This window comes from Hyalella azteca, unplaced genomic scaffold, assembly GCF_000764305.2.
Source record: "Hyalella azteca isolate HAZT.00-mixed unplaced genomic scaffold, Hazt_2.0.2 contig5545, whole genome shotgun sequence".
Taxonomy (NCBI): domain Eukaryota; kingdom Metazoa; phylum Arthropoda; class Malacostraca; order Amphipoda; family Hyalellidae; genus Hyalella; species Hyalella azteca.
In genome coordinates, this window is record NW_025935731.1 from 30,354 (window position 1) to 52,208 (window position 21,855).

Here is a 21,855-nt window from a genome sequence, read left to right on the forward strand (position 1 = left end):
AATTAATTAAATGGTAGAGTTGAGTTTATTAAAGCTCGCTAACTCGATTCCGACGTTTACTTACAAATTCTTGGAACTTTTTCAGTTTGCTTGCGACGAATGGTGAATTGGCTACGTCGCTGACATTTGCTACACTTGCATGTTTTTGTCACAGATCTTAGTAGCTACGAACAAGCAACTGAAAAAACAAGCTGTTTTTCGATTGTCGGAATAACAAAATATATAAATTAACTTAGATATTCACATAATTCTGGATGATAATAATTTTTTCCGGAATCAGTTTTTCTTCGACAGAATCATTATTGTGATTGAAAACGAGGATTCAACAATCAACATTAAAACGAGGAACGATGACGATATTAACATTTTCATGAACACTTGTTGATTTTTTAATCCTTGCTAGTAACTCGAATGTACGATAACATTATATCTGAATGAATTTAGTTTTAGGCTGTCCTCTGGTGTGCATCAGAATGTTATACCACGTCATATTGGTATCATTTGTGCATTCATGTGACTGCATTAGATTCAGTACAAGTAAGAGTAACCCTAGGAACCGGTAACTTGTAGCAGATTTAAATAGAACAAAGGACATGGTCCGGTATCTATCCGAATGACCTATGAAAAATCAGATCGTCTCTTAAACCTCTCATGCTCTTATTTGTTTTATTGGTTTTCACCCGAAATCTATTATTTTAGTTTGTCTATTAAATCTTTTATTCTAGGTCGCTACTCAGGTCGTTAATTTCGTCTAGTTTCCTATGTTGAGCAGCGTAACTCAGTTTGAAATTCGTCCCCATGTTTAATTCATTTTCTACTGATTTAAGCAATACTATTCATTTGATAAGCTAAGAAAAAATATTTTATGTAGTCTCTCTTTAAAAACGTCTTAAATAGTCTCTGTCTCTGGCTCTGTATCGACAGCAGCACCTTAATGAGAGTCGAGCTTGGCCACTTCATTGCTATAGGGCGCAAGCCACTCATCAATTCATCAAGGGATGGAAACTCCAGCATTTAATTCTTGCCTATACTTTTCTTAACAAACTTTATTTGTGATTGCAACTGAAGGCTTTTAGATGTGCTGTTGAAGAAGAAGTTCAATCTGGCTCTTACGACTGTGATTTCAGGTTGATAAATCTGTAACGGGCTTCACTTTACATTAAGATGGTGTTCGTGAATTCGTGGCTCGTCTCTATATCGACATCGTTCCTCAGCTGCTAGCTCATCGCTTAGCACTCGGCTAGGCTGCTAGGAGCTTTAAGTTTCTTATTATCAAGGAAATTCAATTGACTTCACTATCAGAGTTATCCAGTATATTCCTAATTCATCCAGTATATTACTGTGGATAACAGACGAAAAATATTATACTACTATTACACTATAAATAAATTATATATTCATCAGTAAAAATTTGTATGTTTTTTTCCTATTTTTTGCCGTGCATTTCGATTTTGAAAAAGCTCAAAAATTTCGACCATCGTCACTCGTGGTTCAAAATATACGATAGATTCACAACTCTATGTTTTAATTTTTGGCGGTACGAAATTTAGAAGTAAACAAAAGATGTACATATGTGGGGTGACTTATTATGTGAAAACTCATAAGAAAAAATAAATCTTGTTGTGTTCGAAAATGAAAATTGTTTTAAAGAATAATTGATTGGTAACTTTGCACTCCGTAAGCCCAAACATACTAAAATAATAATGAACAATCATATACCTACACATTTTATCAAAGTTTTCTATTTCACATTGATTTCAGGCTAATAATTTCTTTCCTTTCGAGTTGGTTGGGTTGGATGCAAAGACGTAAAGAACAGCAATACGACTTTTTTCTACCTCCTTTTTCAAAGCGTTACTTTGTCCTCCATATTCTAATTCATTTATTGCTGCACTTCTTCTTCCGTTTCCGCTCATTTCCCTGTTTTGATGACATGATTCATTCTCTTGCAATTGGAAGGCATGTATCGGATAGTCACCGATATCTGTCAGCAATCCAACTCTTTTGAACCCCAAAGACGATAAAGACTCCAGCTGACGCCAGTAACTCCGCAAGGTAGGGGCCTGCTAGGGGAAAAATATATCGTCAGTTTCGTGACGTGAATTTCTACCACAAAATTGAGCCACGGCTGAAGAGCATAGAAGCTATAACAATCCATTGACATGGGTATTTTCACAAATTAAAATATAATTTTTCCTGCCTAATTCATAAAAAACACAATTTTTCTCTATTTTGTGCTTAATTTGTATGAAGTGCCTTTTTCACAGATTTTTTTTACGTTTCGAAACGGCTTTAAAACCATGTCCCTTATATAAGCATTTGTGTTCATGTGGATTAGACTTATTGCAGGATTGGCCGAACAACGCGAGATTTGTCGATGATTAAACTGCAAAGATGTTCCCTTCACTGAGGAATGTCGTATATCTAATTGGAATATAACTTATAATATTAAGTTATTATTTTATTAAATCTTATTAATAACTTGTTACCTCCTCGCCATTTGTGAAGAGTAACTGGGATCTGACCAGCTAGTGTTAAAATACTGAAAAATTTATAAGATGATTTCTTTATCAGAAAGTAGTGTCATTATTTTGTTGACTCAATGGCTACATTGTTCATTTATAGTATCATGTACTCACTGCCAACGATTCTTTGCGTGTATCCAAATGAAGCTCTGCGAGAACTTGATATGTCAGAAGCAACAATCCGCTAGAGAGTAGAAGAGGAATCACCCTCGAGATCGGAGAACCGCTAGAAATCTGCCCAGGCATCGAAATGTAATATTTTTATTTAACTTAATCTTTAACGGGAGGCTAAATTTATTAATCATATATTTAATATCATGTCACATTCAAGCAATCGTCTGACAAAAAAGATCGGAGAACCGCTTGAAATCTGCCCAGGTATCGAAATTTAACATCTTTTTTCAACTTAATCTTTAACGGGAGGCTAAATTTATTAATTATATATTTAATATCAATCATGTCATATTTTAGCAATCATCTGCCAAAAAGTGTCAGAGTAAACCCTTTAGATGATAGATAAATTCTTGGATTTTTACATATCGACCTATGTTCGGAGATTGTTGAAGGATGGGCTATAGCTTATGTTACATCAGCTATACTAAATTAACGTCAATACTAAATTCAATACAAAATACCAAAGTTACTATCAACCACTTACGTGTATTGAAAGATATCGCTGTCGAGGATGAACGTCGCCATGTAACGGTAAATTCGCAAATTTGGTATGCGGCTGTAAAAAAATTAATAAATGTGTCGTGCAATAAATTTAAACAGCGTTTACATCTATAAATACTAAAGCCGAATTATTCCATTGGGCTTCCACAGAAGAGTAAAGGATTTTATCATACATTCAGTAAGAAGTCTAACAATTTCCAGCTGTGCACCGCTTTGAGAATGGTATAGTAAAAAAAAATAATAAAACTAACTGTCAACAGTTAATATTATTTCATAGATCACCATATAAAATGGTTATGTTTACATGCAATTTATTCCATTTGAAAGCATACTAATTATTCTTTTAACCCTTTTTGAGCTTGAATAAGTTTCGAAAACTTTACTAATGGGTAGCGCCATGCAACAAAATTTTCCCTTTGATTAACTTCCTAAAATGGTAATGACCGGAAAACAATTTTGTTCCGAAAATATAAGTTTCACAAATTTAACTCAAGCTTTTGTTCAAATTTCCTATTTATGTTTTTCACCATTCTCGAAACTTAGGGCACTAATATAGAATTAGAACTATAAATTCGTACTGCAAGAATAGCTCAATCTGCTCTGGTCGTTATGTTCCGGTAACAAACTCACCTTCAAAAAAGGATTTTCACTCTTGTTGACGCCAAGCACGATTTGCTCCACTTGGCAATGGGTGACATACTGCATGAAAGAACCAAATAAATAATGATACTATGTACTGCTTGTTTCAAATATTATATATTAAAAATGCGTAAATTTGAACATACACGTAAAACAAACTCTATGAAATTATTCCAAGTAAAGCAAATTTGCGTGAGTCATGTCCAAAATGACCATAAAGTCAACATTGCTTCTTTCGACAATATTCCAGCGTATTTATAAATTTTTCAACGTGCAGGCAAAGTCTTTATTGGAAACGATAAATGAGCATATACGAGATTACTTGGTGAACTCACCAAGTTTTCAGCCGAGCTTTGAATTTTGTCAGTGACTACGTAAAGAACACATGGCTGATCACCGGCATTTTCGCTTGCTTCTTCACATCTTAACACTTGATACTTTCTGTAAAAAAAACATTGGGTAAATTAAAAATGGAAATTATGGGAGTTTGCTTAATAGCTCCTTCAAGAGATATGCTAAACGGGCGATGTATTATTCCCCTAAAAATGAAATGATTGAACTTATCTTTCTTTTAACAATTTGTTTGTTTTCTGAGTCGGCAGGCGGCGATAGCATCATTCCAATCTTATTCACTGTGGCGACTGTTTGTTCTGCTGTGTGACATGACTGTCAGAAATTGAGATAAATAGTTTGCGCTATGCGAGGTGTAAAATTTATACATGTAAATGTCTAAGCCTGGAATAAAAAAATAACAGTTTTCGCGCAAGGGACGTGCGTACACTATTAATTCGTAGTTCACGCATTATAAACACTAAGTTGTAAATAAAAACTTGTCCATGCGCTTTTATTTTTACTAATTACGAAATTTTTTTCAATAAATCTAAAGTTATATTCCCTTAATTTTTCTTCCATTATTATTCTAGAGAATAAACTTCCAAATATTCGATTAAAATTATTCCATAGATGTAAGCGCGGTGAACATTCACCACAGTTGGTTGAAGGTACTCATGGCTAGCTAGTAGATCCGTGCAATGTTCGAATAGTTCCAAATAAATTATCCAAACTTATTCAAATTCCTGCAATTTACAGTCGTATCAATTTATTAAACTGAATGTTATGTTATGTTATGTTATGTTATGTTATGTTATGTTATGTTATGTTATGTTATGTTATGTTATGTTATGTTATGTTATGTTATGTTATGACTGCCAGATATTGAAATAAATAGATAACGCTATGCGAGGAGTAAATTTATATATGGAAATGTCTCAGCCTGGAATAAAAAATACTATTTTTCGCGCAAGGGACGTGCGTGAAATATTAATTCTTAGTCCACTCGCTTAATAACACCAAGTTTTAATTAAAAAGTTGTCCATGCGCTTTCATTTTTTTCATTAAGAAAAATTTAATTTCAATAATCGAAAGTTATATTCCTTTAATTTCTCTTCCATGAATATTCTAGATAATAAACTTCGAATTATTCGATTATAAGCATTCCATAAATGTAAGAGCGGTGAACATTCACCACAATTGAAGGTACCCAGATCTAGCTAGTAGATCCATGCAACGTTCGAATATCTATTAATAAATTATCCAAACTTATTCAAATTCCTGCAATTTACAGTCGTATCAATTTATTAAACTGAGTACAATTTATTTAACTAACCTGCTACAAGAAGCCTCCGTGGTGTTGACGACTACAGGACAAGATGCTTCAGGAACAGCTAGACGCTCCATCAGGTCTGACGGGGAGTTTAGCCACGACACGTCGGAACGAGATGACCTGAGGAAATTATATTAAGTTCTGATGATTTTAACTCAGATAAAAGACACAATTACTCGGAAATAGACTTGTAATCTTCTAAATATACCAATTAAGAAAAATTAAATTGAATGCCAAATTAACAAAAATCATTGAATTTTTTCCCAATTGGACATATTCATTACCTCGAATCGCGATACCATAAAGTATTCAATATATATTGCTTAATACATGGTAGGAAGGCAATAAAACCATTTACTTAAAATTGAATTCTTTCAGACAACCTGTCCATGTTCGTCATGCAGCATTAAATTTCACTTCGTAAATTCATTAATTGCTTTAAATGCATAATATACATTTGGAAAATAAATAGTAACTGAAAATGAATGTTGTATAAATAATTTTTGTATTTGTCGCCTCTAGCTTCAATGACACGAAACTAATTTCACTTGCTTTGAAATGACAAATAATCAAGAGTCCCTGAAGTGTCTTGTATTTCGAACGAAAGTTGCGGATTGAACTTAATTGAAGAAAGCCATGATGCAATTTGTTGTGAAAATCATTTGACATTTAAAAAAATTATCTAGAAATCATTTGAATAGAAAATTTTTATTGCTATACAACATAACTCNAGTCTGTTCTTGAAGGCGTTCATACTCGGAGCGTCAACGATGCTATCAGGGAGGCTGTTCCACATGTCGGTGGAATGATTATGATTTAATGTGGATGTATTTTTTTATGGTAGCGCTTCTCTGTACATCAACCAGAATGACAATTCTAATTTTCCTTTCAATCTAAAAATTTTTTGTGTCTCCGTATTATACGTAAGATAGCATAGGATAGCAGCGTAAAGTTTCGAGACATAAATTTAAGTATTATTTTTACCAAATTTCAGAAGAATATAAAAAATCTACTGTGGCATTTCGCTCCATAAACAACATTCTACTTATGCGTAACATTTTTATGACTCAAAACCATGATAAATTAGATACTATTCAATCGAAAATATTCCGTATTTGAGTGTTTCTATCTAGAAAATATATTTGATGGCCTTCCAGAATTAGAAGAGTTTTGAGATTATTTTCAATTCAAACTGCTATCCCACGTTTGAATATGTAGAAGACCTTACAGTTAGGTTCAAATCGTTTTTAGACAAGACGCAAACCTTGGGCGAAATCTGATGCAATACTAGACTGACACGTATACGACTAAGAGAGTTGTATACGTTTTTTTTCTGGACTATATATTTTAGTCTTCAATTTGAATCTTTAGCTCTCTAAATAAACTCTTAAATAAATCGCGAACATTCTTATTATGCATGACGAAGTTATGCGAGAATTAAGTACCGAGTAGATAGATGATGACGACAAATGAAGGATGTGACGACACTTGGGAACTGTGTTGCACCTTCTGTCAACCCGAAGGCGGTTCCCCGCTACAGCAACGTCACTGCTTCGTCATCGCACTGTTCCGAGAATCTATCTCTTCAACGCTCAGTCCGCGTCGCGTGGTTCGTGACCACGCTTGGAACAACGCCAAAAATTCATTCAGTATTTCACATCGCATATTTCTCCTAGCTTTTGCCATGAAATTTAATTGTAAAAATATCAGCAGTTACCACTAAATCCTGGGATATGCATTGTGGTTTCAAAATGTGTGAAGATTTTATCTGAAATTGAATTTGTTCATCGCCTGTGTGAACATGTTTATGCGTGTTGCTTCTCGTTTCAAGCGGTCCAACCAATGGCAGCACAAGGCCGAGAAGGAACGAATAGGACCGGTTTATGACGTAAATCATCGAGTAACGTTATAAAATATTAGTAATAGAATTAACGTTACATAAAATAGAACTATAAGCTATATTTTATTTGTAATCTCTTATGTAGCAGTCTGGTACGTTCATATGCATGTTCATATATGCCCTGCATGTTCATATGCAGCCACGTTTATAGAATAGTTATTTTTTTAATTTACTCTTTTTACTGACTTTCTACATCCGCATGAACTTTGCATCAAGGGAAATGCCCATTCAATGAGTACTACACTCACAGAAATAAAATAAAGAATCCAGCTTTCATGGCATGTGCAAGATTTCAAGCGCATGCACAAACCTATGATAGCAAGGAATTTGTTATCATAGGTTTAAAACATAGGTTTGTTTTGTTATCACACCACAAGACTTTAGTTTCCTCTCTAATCAGACAATCCAAGTTAGATTTCTTTTCAATGCAACGTTGTGGACGAAGTCCTGTGCGTTTATAAATGACCTCTTGTGCAGGGTATATCTTCTGTAATGCTTGCCCGGCAAGCGTCATCTTTTTATAGTTCAAAAAGTTCATTTGTTTGTTTTGAACATGACACAATAAATGTAAAGAGGTTATTGCTTTGAAATGAGATACTATTTTTAGTAATGGATCTACGTGGCATCGCAAAACATAGATTGCTTTGAAAATCAGAAAAAATTATGTTAACCATGTTAAAATTAAGAGCATTATCTAATACATATTGATAACTTAAATTTCCATGAAATTCCAAATCAGAGATTATTATTTAATGTTTAAATTTAAGAGTCATTTCACTAATTATTATAGATGAATTTAGGGAAATACTGCCTTGACTTGAAAAGTATTGAGGCCTCGTAGAGGCCTGCTCGCCACTCTTCTTTACTTCACGGGGTGTATGGTGCCATTCTAAATGCCTTCTTAATGACCATCCACCTATGGAATTTAGGAGCACGGCGGCCAAAATTGTAGCGCACGTACAATAATAGGAGCGAACGCCCCAAAGTGGCAAATCAGAGAGTTTTTTAGACTCTCCCTCAAGTTAATGTTTTTAGAATCTCCCTCAAGTTCATCATATAAGTAGACCAGTAAACATTGTGACGTTTGAAGGTTCTTAATACACATCCTTGCATGATGGCGAATAGACATGAGGCATGATGGCCATAGAAATTGAATTGAATTCTGGCATGATAGTTGTATAAAGTCAACGCAACGTTTGTATTCGTTTACTGTTGATACCATTACAACTGGGTCCGGCAAACTGTTGCACACGTTGACCATGCGCTCCTACCGAAAATTGATCTAACGTCGAGGCGGTTCTGTCTTTTTTATGCATTTTCTCATTTATGGAAAAAATGCACTATTATGCTCGCCATGTCCGTCCGTCCGTCCGAGACTTCACGTTTTCGTTGACGAGAAAATGCGCTCTCTGTCACTCACTACAGTGAGTACTGAGTTATATTTTTTGCAGCTTCAGAGTTTCATCGAAGGTCCTGCTTGATTTTATGCTCACTTGATAATTCGATTTGATTAAGTACCGTAAAATCCGAAGAAATATCCATATCGAATAGCACCGGCGTTTATAACCTGCTTTACTGAACCTGTATTTAAGAAAATTATCAGCATTACATGACTTCTGCAGATTCTCATTCAACCATGAGAGTTTTTTTATCTAACTGATACAGTAGAGGATCATCGATGAACCATACCATTTATCACTTTTTATCATTGTAAAGGAGCGAATCATCGATGACGGTGAGGGTTTCAATTCAAACTCTTCAATGACGACCCGTTGTATGTGGACGGAGTAATTGTACGGATCAAAGTGAAATGTGTGCTCTTAATTTTTCTTTTTATGCAATGTTTTTTGTCCAATTATTGGTCCCACCGAGAATATTGTAAAATAAATAAATGTTGCCAAAAGAATGGAACATTAGAACTAAAACTTCTGTTTCGTATAGCTAGGAAAATTAATTAGATGAATAACATATTATCACGATGCATTGTTTGTTGGAGCGCAAAATTTAAAAAATCAATTCTTTTGTTGAGGTATCTCGAAAGCAAATCGGTTTGACCCTTAATGTCCAATGCAAGGTGATATGGTTCTTGTCACGTTCAGTTGGATTATGTAACGTTGCAGTATAGCACCACGACCTCGAATTTCTAACGTCTCAGAGCAACCCAGTTTTTCCGATGATTCGGTAAGAACCTTGTTTGAATATTGTCTATATAGTTCCCATGTTTACTCGTTTATTAGGTAATTCAAACAGCAGTTGATACCTATACAACGATTGAAGTTAATGTCTTGTCATATTTCCACTTGTTACAGAAACCACTTCTGAACCAATAAAGTTCCTGTGTCGACTTATCTTTCACTCTCGTCTAAGGAATCACGAAATTTTCTTGATACTTTTTCCTTTTCTTGGCCGCATACCAATCATCGCAAAAATCATTACAATATTTTCTAATTATTTTCATCAGTACACTTCATCAGAACATAATCCATGACTAACTTTTCCTGGAGATGAGGTATGCCTGCTGTACCTTGTTATTAATACTCCTAAATCATAGTTCCTGTTATCATTTTATTTTACATGTTTTCGATTGTGCATTGCAAAGTTACTTAACTAAATGCATATTAGAGCACTTTTAGGTCAATCTGAAAATTCCTTGTTTAAATAATATTCATGCACAGGGATAAGGCGTGTACGATATGAACCAGTCCATTACACAAGACCAATGAATTGTGGGGGTACAGCTTAAGCGAGGAATTCAGTTTGATCGAACCGAATGTTTGTAAATATTTTTCGCACCTGAAATTAATGCAAATTAGAGAATGTTTCGTCATGCAGTTAATTGCCTTCTATCAAAAGACATAAGGCTTCAAATTAGTGATTATTGAATTTTAAATTATAAGAGGAATTTGTGTGCCTTGTGTGGCAATTCCTTGGCTTCGTTCGTTCACTAATAACCTAGCAATAAAAAACTGTACAATGTTGAATAATACTCAATATGTTTACCAAAAACTTCAAAAATGTCAGGATAGAAACAAAAAACGATTTCTCTATTTCTTCGCAAGTTTAAGCACCTATAAAGAAATATATACAGACTATGTTCTCGGCATAAAATTTCGAATCTACAAATACAGTCAATTTGTAATTTACAAACAATAAATTTGATGACACCACTACTATTTACATATGGTCAGAAAATTAAAAAAAAATGCAGGCTGTCAGACTGCCAGCAAGTATTCAACAAGTCTAATTTTAAATTATTAATAGATAAAATTTGTTTGTTTTCCATAATTCCACTAATTCTGCACTCGGAATAAAAACAAGTTTGCTAATATAGAATGGAAATCAATCAGTATTATCTTATCCTACGCAAATCGTAACGTTGCATAAGTAGCACGCGAATATATGTACTAGTGCGACATTATATTATCCCGCAAAACTTATTTTCAAGAGAATTCAGCAGCTTTTACAAGTGCCTGACGGAAGAATTTATACTCAATAGAATTATTTTACATAGCGATTGCGATTTTGTCATCTTCAGCCCGTGAATTTCATTAACCTGGTCATTAAGGTGCATGTTTTACGACATTATTGCCTCAAGGAGCATTCATCGAGGGTGTTGTGCAAGTAAATGCTCGTCTTAACAATGAAATATGGATTTAAATTATCATTTACATATTTTCCCTTTGCATTTTGGATTGGTGCAATTAGATGATGTGCAAATATTTCACATGCAGTAAATTGAGGCAGTCTTCAGTGGTTTTCTTTTCGTGAGCTCAGATTCAACAAGTGCAAAAATCCTTATATTTGCTTAAAGGTAGCAATTTAAATATGGTTTAAGTTGGTTGGCAGCATGTCGTTCCTGGAACTAACCGACAAATTGTATATGAATATTCAATTGTACTTAGATTATTTGTAAATATTTCTAACAAGCAATTAAGTTTTTGAGTGATGTTTGAAAATCATTCACTTATCTTAATAAGTGGCCTATAGGATAACACGCTTGTTTATGCTTCAATGCAGTAAATATGAACAATGTACGTAATTAAAATAATATCAACAAAGCTAATATGTACAGGAAATCTCATCATTACAGTTTTACTTTTAAGAAACATTTTGTATCGAAAATATAGAGATCAGGGTTAACTTGAAAGGACATTATTCATGTAAAGTTATAAAAATATCTTAAGTATTTAAATTTGCAAGCAAGTAAAGGAACAGGCAGCTACAACGACCCACAACTCATCGAGTTTTATAATCCATGATGTGGCATCGCACATGACCGTCAAGTTCCACTCGATTGAGATCAAACTGAAGCTGAAAGAGTGGAATTATTGAATTCACTCTTAACACTGAACTAAATTGTAAGAAAAATAAATGGAAAGCTGATATATTTCTTAGATAATTCGCACCGATGCTGTCGCAACATTAAGGTTAAGTCACTGGTCCCAATCGGATCCATGGTATCATTGTTATGGTATTTTAATTTTTCCGCTCAGCCAGCACATCATGTCATGGAAACGTGACAGTTAATATTTAATATCAGAAATCTAAAATGAATTTGGCACTGGAAGAACCCACAGGCACAAGTTACACCCGCTTATGGAAAGATCCAACAATGTTTAGCTGAATATATGTTCTTATGCAGTCATAATACTCGGGCATGAAGCGAATAAATTCTTTCAGTTCAAATAAATCACTGGTAGCCTAAACTTGTTACTTGCATTGGATATATTCATAAATGAGAGACAGTGCATTTACGGCTGCAGCTTTAGCTTCAGCGTAAATTTAAGCCAGTGTTTCCGCTAAACTGAAGTTACTGCAATAATAACATATGCAATTATATATACTGTGATAATTTATGGAAATTATTTGCTATATTTCTTTTTTATATGCAAGAAAAATGTTCGAACTAAAAAATAATTAAGCCAAAAAATCCTGACGACTTAAAGTGTCATTTTAAGCATCTGTATTAGCTAGGAACTTGAAGAATGCTCTCTTAAGATTAAAGTACTGCTTAAATACTGAAAATTTCTACTTAATAGTATTAACAAATCTAACTGTAGGCTAGGAATGTTTGTACAAAAGCATTATTACTTGTTAATGAAAATAATGTAGAGGAAAGTTTCAATTTCGGCCCATTAATTTCCCCCGGATAAAAAAGCCAACTAAAAAATTTCCGGATTTACGTTGACCGGACCATTTCTCAAAGATTTTCAGTTAATCGCACAAAGAAATCCATAAGACATTATTGATTAATGCTTTAATAATGTTCTAATAATACGTGGGCAACATTTTTTTGTAGCTGATAATGTACAGTAAACTTTTACGATGATATTTACCGTAGTCGATGTTAAATTTCATGCTGCATCTTTTCCAGCGAAAATTTTTCAGGATAAAATTCGACAGATGGAGCTTTGAAATATAAATCTCGAAATTTAGAAATTTGTGCATTTCACAATCACTATGTACAGACATGTTTTCGTTCCTCGTCTTCCATTTTGGTTTACCCGAAATTCGTAAACTCAAAGTGCTAGTCGTCTAATTTCAGCAAAACTTTATTTCACTTATGTATGAATAAACTTCATCACAGTAATTCTCAATAATTAATATCTATATACGTTACTTTTTCGCATTTACGTGCTGGGAAGAATCCTACTACGCATACACCAGACACAGAACGGTTTGCTTCATATACAAGTACAAGAAATGCCACTACAAGAAAGTAGCTTCTTCCTTTATAACGACGTTTCGAATGCATTCGAAACGTCGTTAATGAAGAAAAACTACTTCCTGAAACTTGCCTTTTAATCTACCGTCATCTGAAGAGAAGTTACACACCCTGATAATATAATTCAACCAATTCTCTGCTCATCAATCTCACGTGTATAAACAAGTAAATTCTGCCATCTAATACTAAGTCCAAGAAATGTGCATTCAAATCCTACTCAGCGGCATGGAATAGAGCATCAAGCTACTAAGCACAAGCTTTTGCTGTTGTCATTAAACTGTTTATCCTGTTGAAAATTTTACGTGGTAGCCTTCAAACCACCATAGTCGCCATATGCAGAAAATCACGATTTACTAGGAGTGTCGATCGCTTTGACATGCAACAAGTTTCTATCTATAAGAAGAATTTGGAACTCCCAAATGACCCCTAACATTATTTTTGAACATTTTGACCAGTCAACGTGAAAAAATTACAGAACATCCATCATCGCAGTGTAAACTAACAAAAAATGCTAAGGATATGCTGGTCCATCGCCAAAAAGCAGAAACAAATTTATAAAAAGTATTTCACAATATTTACAAACTACTTGTTCATGAGTATTAAAAATCTGTCATTTTAACATAGAGTTATGACATATCATCCAACACCAGAATGGTACTGAATAACTAAAGTATTCATGAGAGTATTGCGTCAATGTGTGAAATTAATGCGCTCAGGAATAAGACTATGAATTATATTCATGGACGAAATAGAGTAAATAAAAAGTTAAATTTATGAACGAAATTTAGAGAGACTTCATGGTCATTAAAAGAAATTGCTAGGTTATAACCTAGTAATGGATTAATGTGAATATCTAATTTGGTAACTCGTTCTCATGACTAATTTCTTTTCCTACCTCAATGAGTCGGTAATACATAACGAACGCTTCTTGATTTGCAAGATTATGCAATAAGTGAAAAATTAAATACAATGCTTTCAGCTGAAGCCTGGCTGTTTGTTGAGACTTTCGTCTAGGTCCTCCGGTAATGCGAGGCCTGATGCCTATCAGGCGAAGAAGAGGTCGACGGAGGGTAGAAAGAAGGGGAAATAGACGGCGCCAATAGCCCCATGGAGGCTGGAGACGCCAGTGGGGATCTGAAAGCAGCGCTTCCTAACCCCAATTCCAAACGTGGAGACTTCTCCGGGGAATGAGTGATCTGAGGGGAAGAAGTTGCCAATGGGGAGGAGGTAGCTATTGTGGATGCTAAACTAGTGAAACATGACGACCCGCTAGGAATCGCAAGAGAGCTTGTCATAGCAAAGTGTTTGCTCACAGCATCGATTGGAATGTGTGGAGGAGACAGAAAATTCGTCGTGGACGGTATAGACGACGCGATTGAGGTAACTCCGTGCTGTGGACTCGCATTAGATGAGGCTGATTGAGCAGGCGAGCTCGTAAGCTGAGCCATGCTGCTCGCGATGTATGAAGCTTGTGAAGAAATGCTTTCCCAATACGAGGGTGGTGGTTGGGTGTGTGGTGGGACTATGGGTGAAGTTGGGGCTGGTGCCACTATGGGGCTGCCGAACAAATGCGAGTAAGGGGCTAGCAGGGCCAAGTGATCCGTGCAACGTGCGCTGTCGATGCTCTGTTGCTGGCGCACTTGGTCTAGGCCACGGAAGTCGAACTTGTAGGCATATCTCTTCCCAGGAACTTTAGTCATAATGTTCTTGTCGTAATAATATCTGCAAAATAACAATACATTATCATCAACGCTATATATTATTCTGCAAATCGGCTTTTCATCGGAAATGGTGAAACTCGTTGTATTATATTATGCTCAAACATGCGACGCTCTAAATCATTCGTCTGATTGACACTGAGAAATTCAGAGTTCTGACTGGGATGGGTATCGGTGTACGAAAATATCACCGCGAACACCTCGAAGGCAACATGAATGTTGAATCATCAATTTCTCGTAAAATAAAAATTTCAATGCAGAAGACGATAGTAATAAATACTTATCAGTCGAGTCCCACTTGACAATCCATGAGACGCAAAATTAACCTCAAAATAAGTGAGATTTAATTTGAATTTTGACAACAGGGACTGCGAGTGAAACCTTCAAGTGCCGAGAATTTATAACAGAACAAGGAATACTAATTTTTTCACTCCAGCCGCGAAAGAAAAGTTTAATAATGAAACTGAAATATTTAATATTGATGTATTCCACAAAAAATGGGAAGATCTAAATATAGTTGATTAACTTCGTGCCTCGATGAAAAAGAGTTTCTAGTTATTGATTTGAAACATTATTGAATATAAATTCAGAAGCAAATTATAATTAAATGCTTCCCTGTGGTCTAAAAGAAATAAAGATACAGTGGGAGTGTATACCTACCTATACCTATTAAATGCTTTATGGCATACGTAGTGCATAATCAATCTTTTCTCCGATCACTTCAACAGAACCGAACGCGGGTACCCTGACGGTATTGAATTAACCAATATTAGCCAAAGTGAACCATACTTCGAAGCTAACGATGCATAAAGAAAAAAAAATTGGTCTAAAATCACTCAATAAAAAGTATATCTCATACCTTAAAGCCCTGGAGAGCTTGTCGTAATTCATGTTCGGTTTACTCTTGCGATCGCCCCATTTCTTGGCCACTTCCTCGGGTTCAATTATTTTGAACTCGCCGGAAGTTCCTTCCCAGGTGATAATGTCGCTGTTGCTAGGGTCCGCCAGCAGCTCCAGCAGGAACTGCCACAGCTGGATCTGTCCAGACCCCGGCGCTGACAGTCGGCTGGACCGTGGGCCCAACACTTCATATGGGTCAACTGCAATGAAAAATCATGAAAAAACTTAGGGAAAATATGTAATTATTATTTTGAAAAAGGAAATGGATGCGAGGAGTCTAATAATGAAGCTTGATATAGGTCTGGAATATAAAGGAAAAGTTACATAGCAACCATTTGAAATTAAGCGCAGTTGAATGAAAATTTTCAAATAATCGAGAAGAAAACAGTTTGTTTTTAATCTAAAAGAACACAGAAAGAAAATTAGTGGTAATAAACTTTGCCGTAATCCACGTTATGCGTTCGTTAAAAAATTATTATTGTTACGCATAAAAGAGATGCTGGAATCTACTGGAAAAAATATTCACCGTTTTAACACTGAGGATTAGTTAATAAAAAGTACTAGCAGGAAAATTCATAACCATAAGATTAGAAAATATTAACTAAGTGTCATTCGAGTAATCCGCGTTCCCCGATGTGGACCAATTAGCTATCTTACATACATATGCCAACTATGTTTGTTGGCTATCTAAAACCTGAGTGAGAGCACTAGTTGCATCAGCATAAGAACTTGTGTCTCAATAATTCATTAAAATTTTCGCTTCTTAGGTAAGTTCATGAAAAGGCTAAATAATATAATACAATATAATCTACAAAATAATTTGTTGTAATATCGTAATTGCTACAAATTTGTAATATTGTATGAAAAACGCAATCCTTTTGATTATCGATCAACGAATTATCAAGCCTTATGAACGAGTAAGGCTAAATCAATAAGCAATATTCTTATCTAAGTCCACGGCACTTCTTTTAATCTTATACGCCGAATACGCAAGCAGGCAGTATTTTCACTGCAGACACTCGCACAGAAGTACCAAGATCAAAAGTTCCTAATGAAGATAAGGTAAACGAAATAAAATTTATGTATTTCCGTTTGAAATAATATCTTGTTTATGAAATACAGTTTTTATATACTGCTGCAATTAAAGTATCAACTGCATTGTTTTCATGTGTTACATCATGCATTTGCAGTATCAACTGTATAGTTTTTAGGTTCTATTACACACAATTAGAATGCCAACTGAATAGCTACACCTAATGTAAATAGGAACTTCTTTGTTGTAATGTACTGAAATAAGAAATTAGGATATCAACAGTACAATTTTCACGTCCTGCTACACGCAATTAAAGTATCACCTGCATAGTTTTTATGTACTTCAACACGCACTTAAAATATGAACTATGTAGTTTTTATTCACTTCTACACGCAAGTTAGGTGTCAACTATATAGTTGACATTAAAATTTCTATTTCGGTTTTAATCAACGAAATTTAATGAATCGCTCAATAAAATTGGGAGAATCAATCGATTAAAACGGAAGAATCGATCAATTAAATTGAATTAATCGAACAATGAAATCGAACGAATGTATCAAAGACAATTGAACGAATCCGAAACTCACCAAATCTACTCAAGCGCAAGATTTCATGAAAGTGTGTCAATACTGGAGGAAATGTTCGACCATTCCTGAGACTTTCATATTATAAGCGAATTGTAAAAAAACCGTTTTTACGGTGTGCGCAAGGTTGCATGCCAATAAACAAGACCATGAAACCTTTAATGATTTAGAATGAAAATGTAAATAACTTTATCAGAAATGCACGTGAGTAATTTTTTGGTTTACAAGGATCACGCAAAAAAAACATTTTTTGTTCTTCTATGTATTACAATAATTTCATGCTATTCCAAATATGCTGAAATCATCCAGCAGTATAGCATTATTAATCAATATTAATATCAACTTATATTTAAAATTTATTAAAGCCGAATTCGATTATTGTGTGACAAATCTACATAAATGGAATTGAAACAGTAATTTGCTCGACCAAACGTTAAAAAAATAGATCAGTACTAACTGCAGTGACAGAGAGCGCATTTTCTCGTCGACGAAAACTTGAAGTCACGGACGGACAGACAGACGGACAGACGGACGGACGGACAGACGGACAAACAGACGGACGGACGGGCAGACGGTTATGGCGAGCACAATAGTGCATTTTTTCCATAAATGAGAAAATGCGCTAAAAATAAATGTTCAAACGAAATTGACAAAAAACTACGCACCGTAAAAATGAACATGCAAACAATCGCACATCTCACCGGTGTGTGCGAAGTTCAGAAAAGAGTTAGCAGCCCACACGGGCATCACGGAGGCCAAGTGGTGGGCTTTTCTCCAGATTGCCGAGCCCACAGCCCACTGATTGCTGCCACACACAGCCCACTGCCCACTTCCACCACCGCCCACCGCCCACCCGAGACCCGCCGCCGCCGCCACGCTCGTGGGTGGGTTTACCGGCGTAAATATGTAGTACTTCTACTGTTTCTACTAGATAATATGACCGTGAACGTTACTTCATTGAGTTTTGTGCATCACAACTTGATACATTGCTTTTATTTCAATTTTATACACGGAAAATTTATTTCATTTGGTTCTCTTCGTTGACTTTAAAACATCACAGCTATATGCATCGTAATCAGTTAATAGTGATGTACACTGTGCTTATTTCCTTTAGGATTCACATCATTTGGAATCGATTAAATTTCTTCCGAACACGCAATCAAAGCGCTAAGGTAACTGCCGCGATTTTACATGCCATCAATAATTCCAAGTTAGTGCCTATGAATTTTCCTAATCAATTTTACAGCGACCACGTAAGTGAAAATCATATTGGACTCATAGCAAATTGCGTAATGCGAGTCACTAAATCTTCGATTCACGCTCATAATTCTTCACTCAACTAACATATAATCACTTCATATCAAGCCTGGAAATTACGGGAGAAATAGAAAAGACATGCCATGTGAAAATATTTTTCAAGCCAAAAATCATCTCTGTTTCATACTGATGGTAGTCTATGGAATTCCAGAACACATTCATTCGAGGTTAATATTCAATACGGTTTACATTCATCATCCTACTTGACATGCCATTAAACAAAACTTACATTTTAAATTTTATAAACTAATTAAATGTTTGATAATCCCGTAAGGTGATCAGACTAACATTTCAAGCAATAATTGGTGTTTTCACTGCAAAAAATTCATGTCCGATTTCGGGAAATATGTACAAACACAGACGTACAATTGTAAGGATATAATGCAGCATATAGGATACTTGACGATCAGGGTAACTGTAATTATTTGACAAAGATCCTAATAATAAAAATACCAATTTCAAATAACCAATTCACATTTCAAAAAGCTTGTTCGGCATATCTTCAATAACACGACGACACACTGTCTTTTGAAATGAATCAAAAATTGAGTCGTTTTTTTTTTCTAGGAATATTCGTGTTTAGGACAGAAATAACAAATTATATTCAAACGGGATATGAAATTTTCTGTTTATCGCAGGTGCTCCGCAGGCTTCAAGTAGCCGACGTCGCAGTGAGCGCAATGAGCCGGACGGAGGTGGTGAAAATTTCGCGTCCGCGCGGGAGGACCGCGAGGCGGGGCCTGCTGCACTTCGCTTCCTGGGAGGGATCGCGTGACTCGGGGAATTGGTGAGGTATCTCTGAAGGTATCGATATATTCCGCTAATCCCGTGTATTTAAGGATTTTTGAGGATATTTACTTGTGATCCAAGGAGCGTTGCTAAATGCATTACTTCTGTTAAAAAATATGATTACCGTACCATTTTTGACTCTTCTTCATAATGCTGTTAAAAAAAGGCCTTGGAATTCGATAAAATTTAGAGTAAGATTCATTTTTTTACCTTTGTTTATTTTAAATTTTTTTCGTCGCTATGTATTACTTATACAAATTTCCCTTAAGTCAAATATAATTCACGAAATTAAGTTAGTTAAGAAAGTAAAGTTAATAAAAAAAATTAAGTTAGTCCACGGTTCATTTTTTTATGGAATCTGACATTGTGATATGTATATGTAATTAATGTATCGCATAAATGAATTAATGTATTGCATATCATAACTGAAAGTTATGCAATAGATTTTAATTTGTTACGAAGTAGAATATGTCTTCAAAACAGAAGCTCTAGAAGGCCTCCTGGCTTGTCCTTCGTCCTTAATGTAGTCGTGCCTCCCGTGAGGTCAACCGACTTGGCGACTTCACCAGATAAAGGCCAGCATAAATTGAGCATATTGGTAAGTGTTGGAAATCCGGGCGAAATCTGGCGCGTCACCGCCGGATCAGAGCATCCAGGCCTTATTGCAGCGCCGGTCGGCGTCGCGCAGCTGCCTGCTAGACGAGAACCTACGCCGGCTGGCAGTCGGCCGTCGAATGGCCAGCTATAGCAAGCGGGTAATTTTTAATGGACGAGCGAATGTTCCCTTAACTAATGATTATATGACTGTTTCAATGCGGAAAATAGATCATTAGTGGTTAGTCGGCGTCGCGCAACTGCCTGCTAGACGAGAACCTACGCCGGCCGACAGTCGGCCGTCGAATGGCCATCGATAGCAAGCGGGTAATTTTTAATTGGAGAGTGAATGTTCCCTTAACTAATGATTATATAACTGTTTCAATGCGGAAAATGGATCATTAGTGGTTAGTCGGACGCTTAATAGCCGATTGATGGTTAAAAACAAATATTTATGAATTCGACAAAAGCCTTAATCAATGTAACGATTCGTTTTGCATCGCATGATTTAATTAAATGAGGTGTGGATAATCAGCAGCCGAAAATTAAATTCAACACTTGACAAAATTCCAATTAAAAAAATCAATTTCGAGGTTATGGATCAAATAAACAGTAGATTTAGAATGTGCGAATTACTTCATCAACAAAAGACATTTATTGGTCGACTGGTTTGAATCAGGCATAATATTCAGATAAAACAGTAACCGTAATCACTCGGAGATTAAAGAACGCATAAAAAATCATATTCTAGTCCAATTATTGCATCTGCAGACTGTAACGGAAGAATAATTCAACAAGGAGAACTTGTACGATCTTTATATGTTTTCAAAAGTTAGTTGGTGTTTTCGTTATTGTGTTAGTTTAACAAGTTAGTTAGTGCAGTTTTCGTGAGCTAGAACAATATCCGAAAGTACAGTCTTGAGTTCGCAAGAGTTCAGCGCGCAATGAAGTCACGGAATATCCAGGAGCGCAAGGAAGAGACCGATCCATCATTAGGGGCGTTAAGGAAAGACCGAAAATCGTCAGTGTTGCAGGAAGAATGGCAGGATCGCGTATCCTGGGAGCCCCAGGAGCCGATCTCATCAGACTTGGAGATGTGCCACCTGCTGGGAAGGTCCTGGCTGGGGATCAACAAGACTTTGCTCCCCCTTTTCCACCACCGACTTCCCCCCGGCCAGGGTGGAAGCCATTTTTATTGGCTTTGCAATGACATGAGTTACTCCTGAAAAGCGAAGACTCGTGGCTTAAGAAGTAGGCCGGCGACCGCCAACTTTCGTAGTAAGTTTGCAGTGAAGGTAAAAGTGGCTTCTATATGAACTGTGTTCATCGACCAACTTCCTCGCTTACGGTAAATATTATATTCTTTTGTGGCCGCTAAAAGTATCAGTAAATTAGCGCATGTGAAGAAACGGGATTCCTTGATAAATTTGCGCAAAACGAAATATAAATGATCCATAATGTTTTGTAATTTCAATAGCCAACTTCAGCTTAAAAGCATTTCACCAAGTTGAATTTTTTCTAAAGTCATCAAATTTTTTATCTTCTACTGGTACAAATTTCTACTTTCTACTTTCATTCATGTTGCAGTGAAAAGTTATGCTGTCAAATAAAAAAAACTCAATTGAATTGATAAACTAACAAGCACTAATTTAATCCTTGCTTTGAAATATTATTTCTCATAGTAATGGGATAATATATTATAAACTTAAGCCACTCAGAAAGAAAAAATTTCATGAAAATCAAGAACCAGTAGCCCAGAAATCATCACAGCCTCTTGTCACTGGAAGGATACG

General features: G+C 35.5%; 2 protein-coding genes across 2 annotated transcripts in view; both read right to left on the bottom strand.

Moving 5' to 3' along the window:
• Nucleotides 1-1,296: 1,296 nt before the first annotated feature.
• On the bottom strand, nt 1,297-5,893 carry LOC108671424. The gene is made up of 7 exons (XM_018158972.2): nt 5,886-5,893; nt 5,506-5,622; nt 4,175-4,280; nt 3,831-3,899; nt 3,184-3,255; nt 2,640-2,759; nt 1,297-2,066 (listed from the first exon to the last, which is right to left on the bottom strand). Exons 1-7 carry the CDS (start codon nt 5,891-5,893, stop codon nt 1,758-1,760), a joined length of 801 nt encoding a protein of 266 aa, XP_018014461.1. The 3' UTR covers nt 1,297-1,757.
• Nucleotides 5,894-14,011: 8,118 nt separating this feature from the next.
• The window catches only part of LOC108671425 (DNA-binding protein D-ETS-6-like), a 56,800-nt gene continuing 48,956 nt past the window's right edge, over nt 14,012-21,855 (bottom strand). Inside the window, exons 4-5 of the mRNA XM_047880544.1 lie at nt 15,705-15,945; nt 14,012-14,849 (exon numbers count right to left, since the gene is read on the bottom strand). Coding sequence (XP_047736500.1) covers nt 14,138-14,849; nt 15,705-15,945 — 953 coding nt within the window. The 3' untranslated portion in view covers nt 14,012-14,137. The remainder of the gene's footprint in view (nt 14,850-15,704; nt 15,946-21,855) is intronic.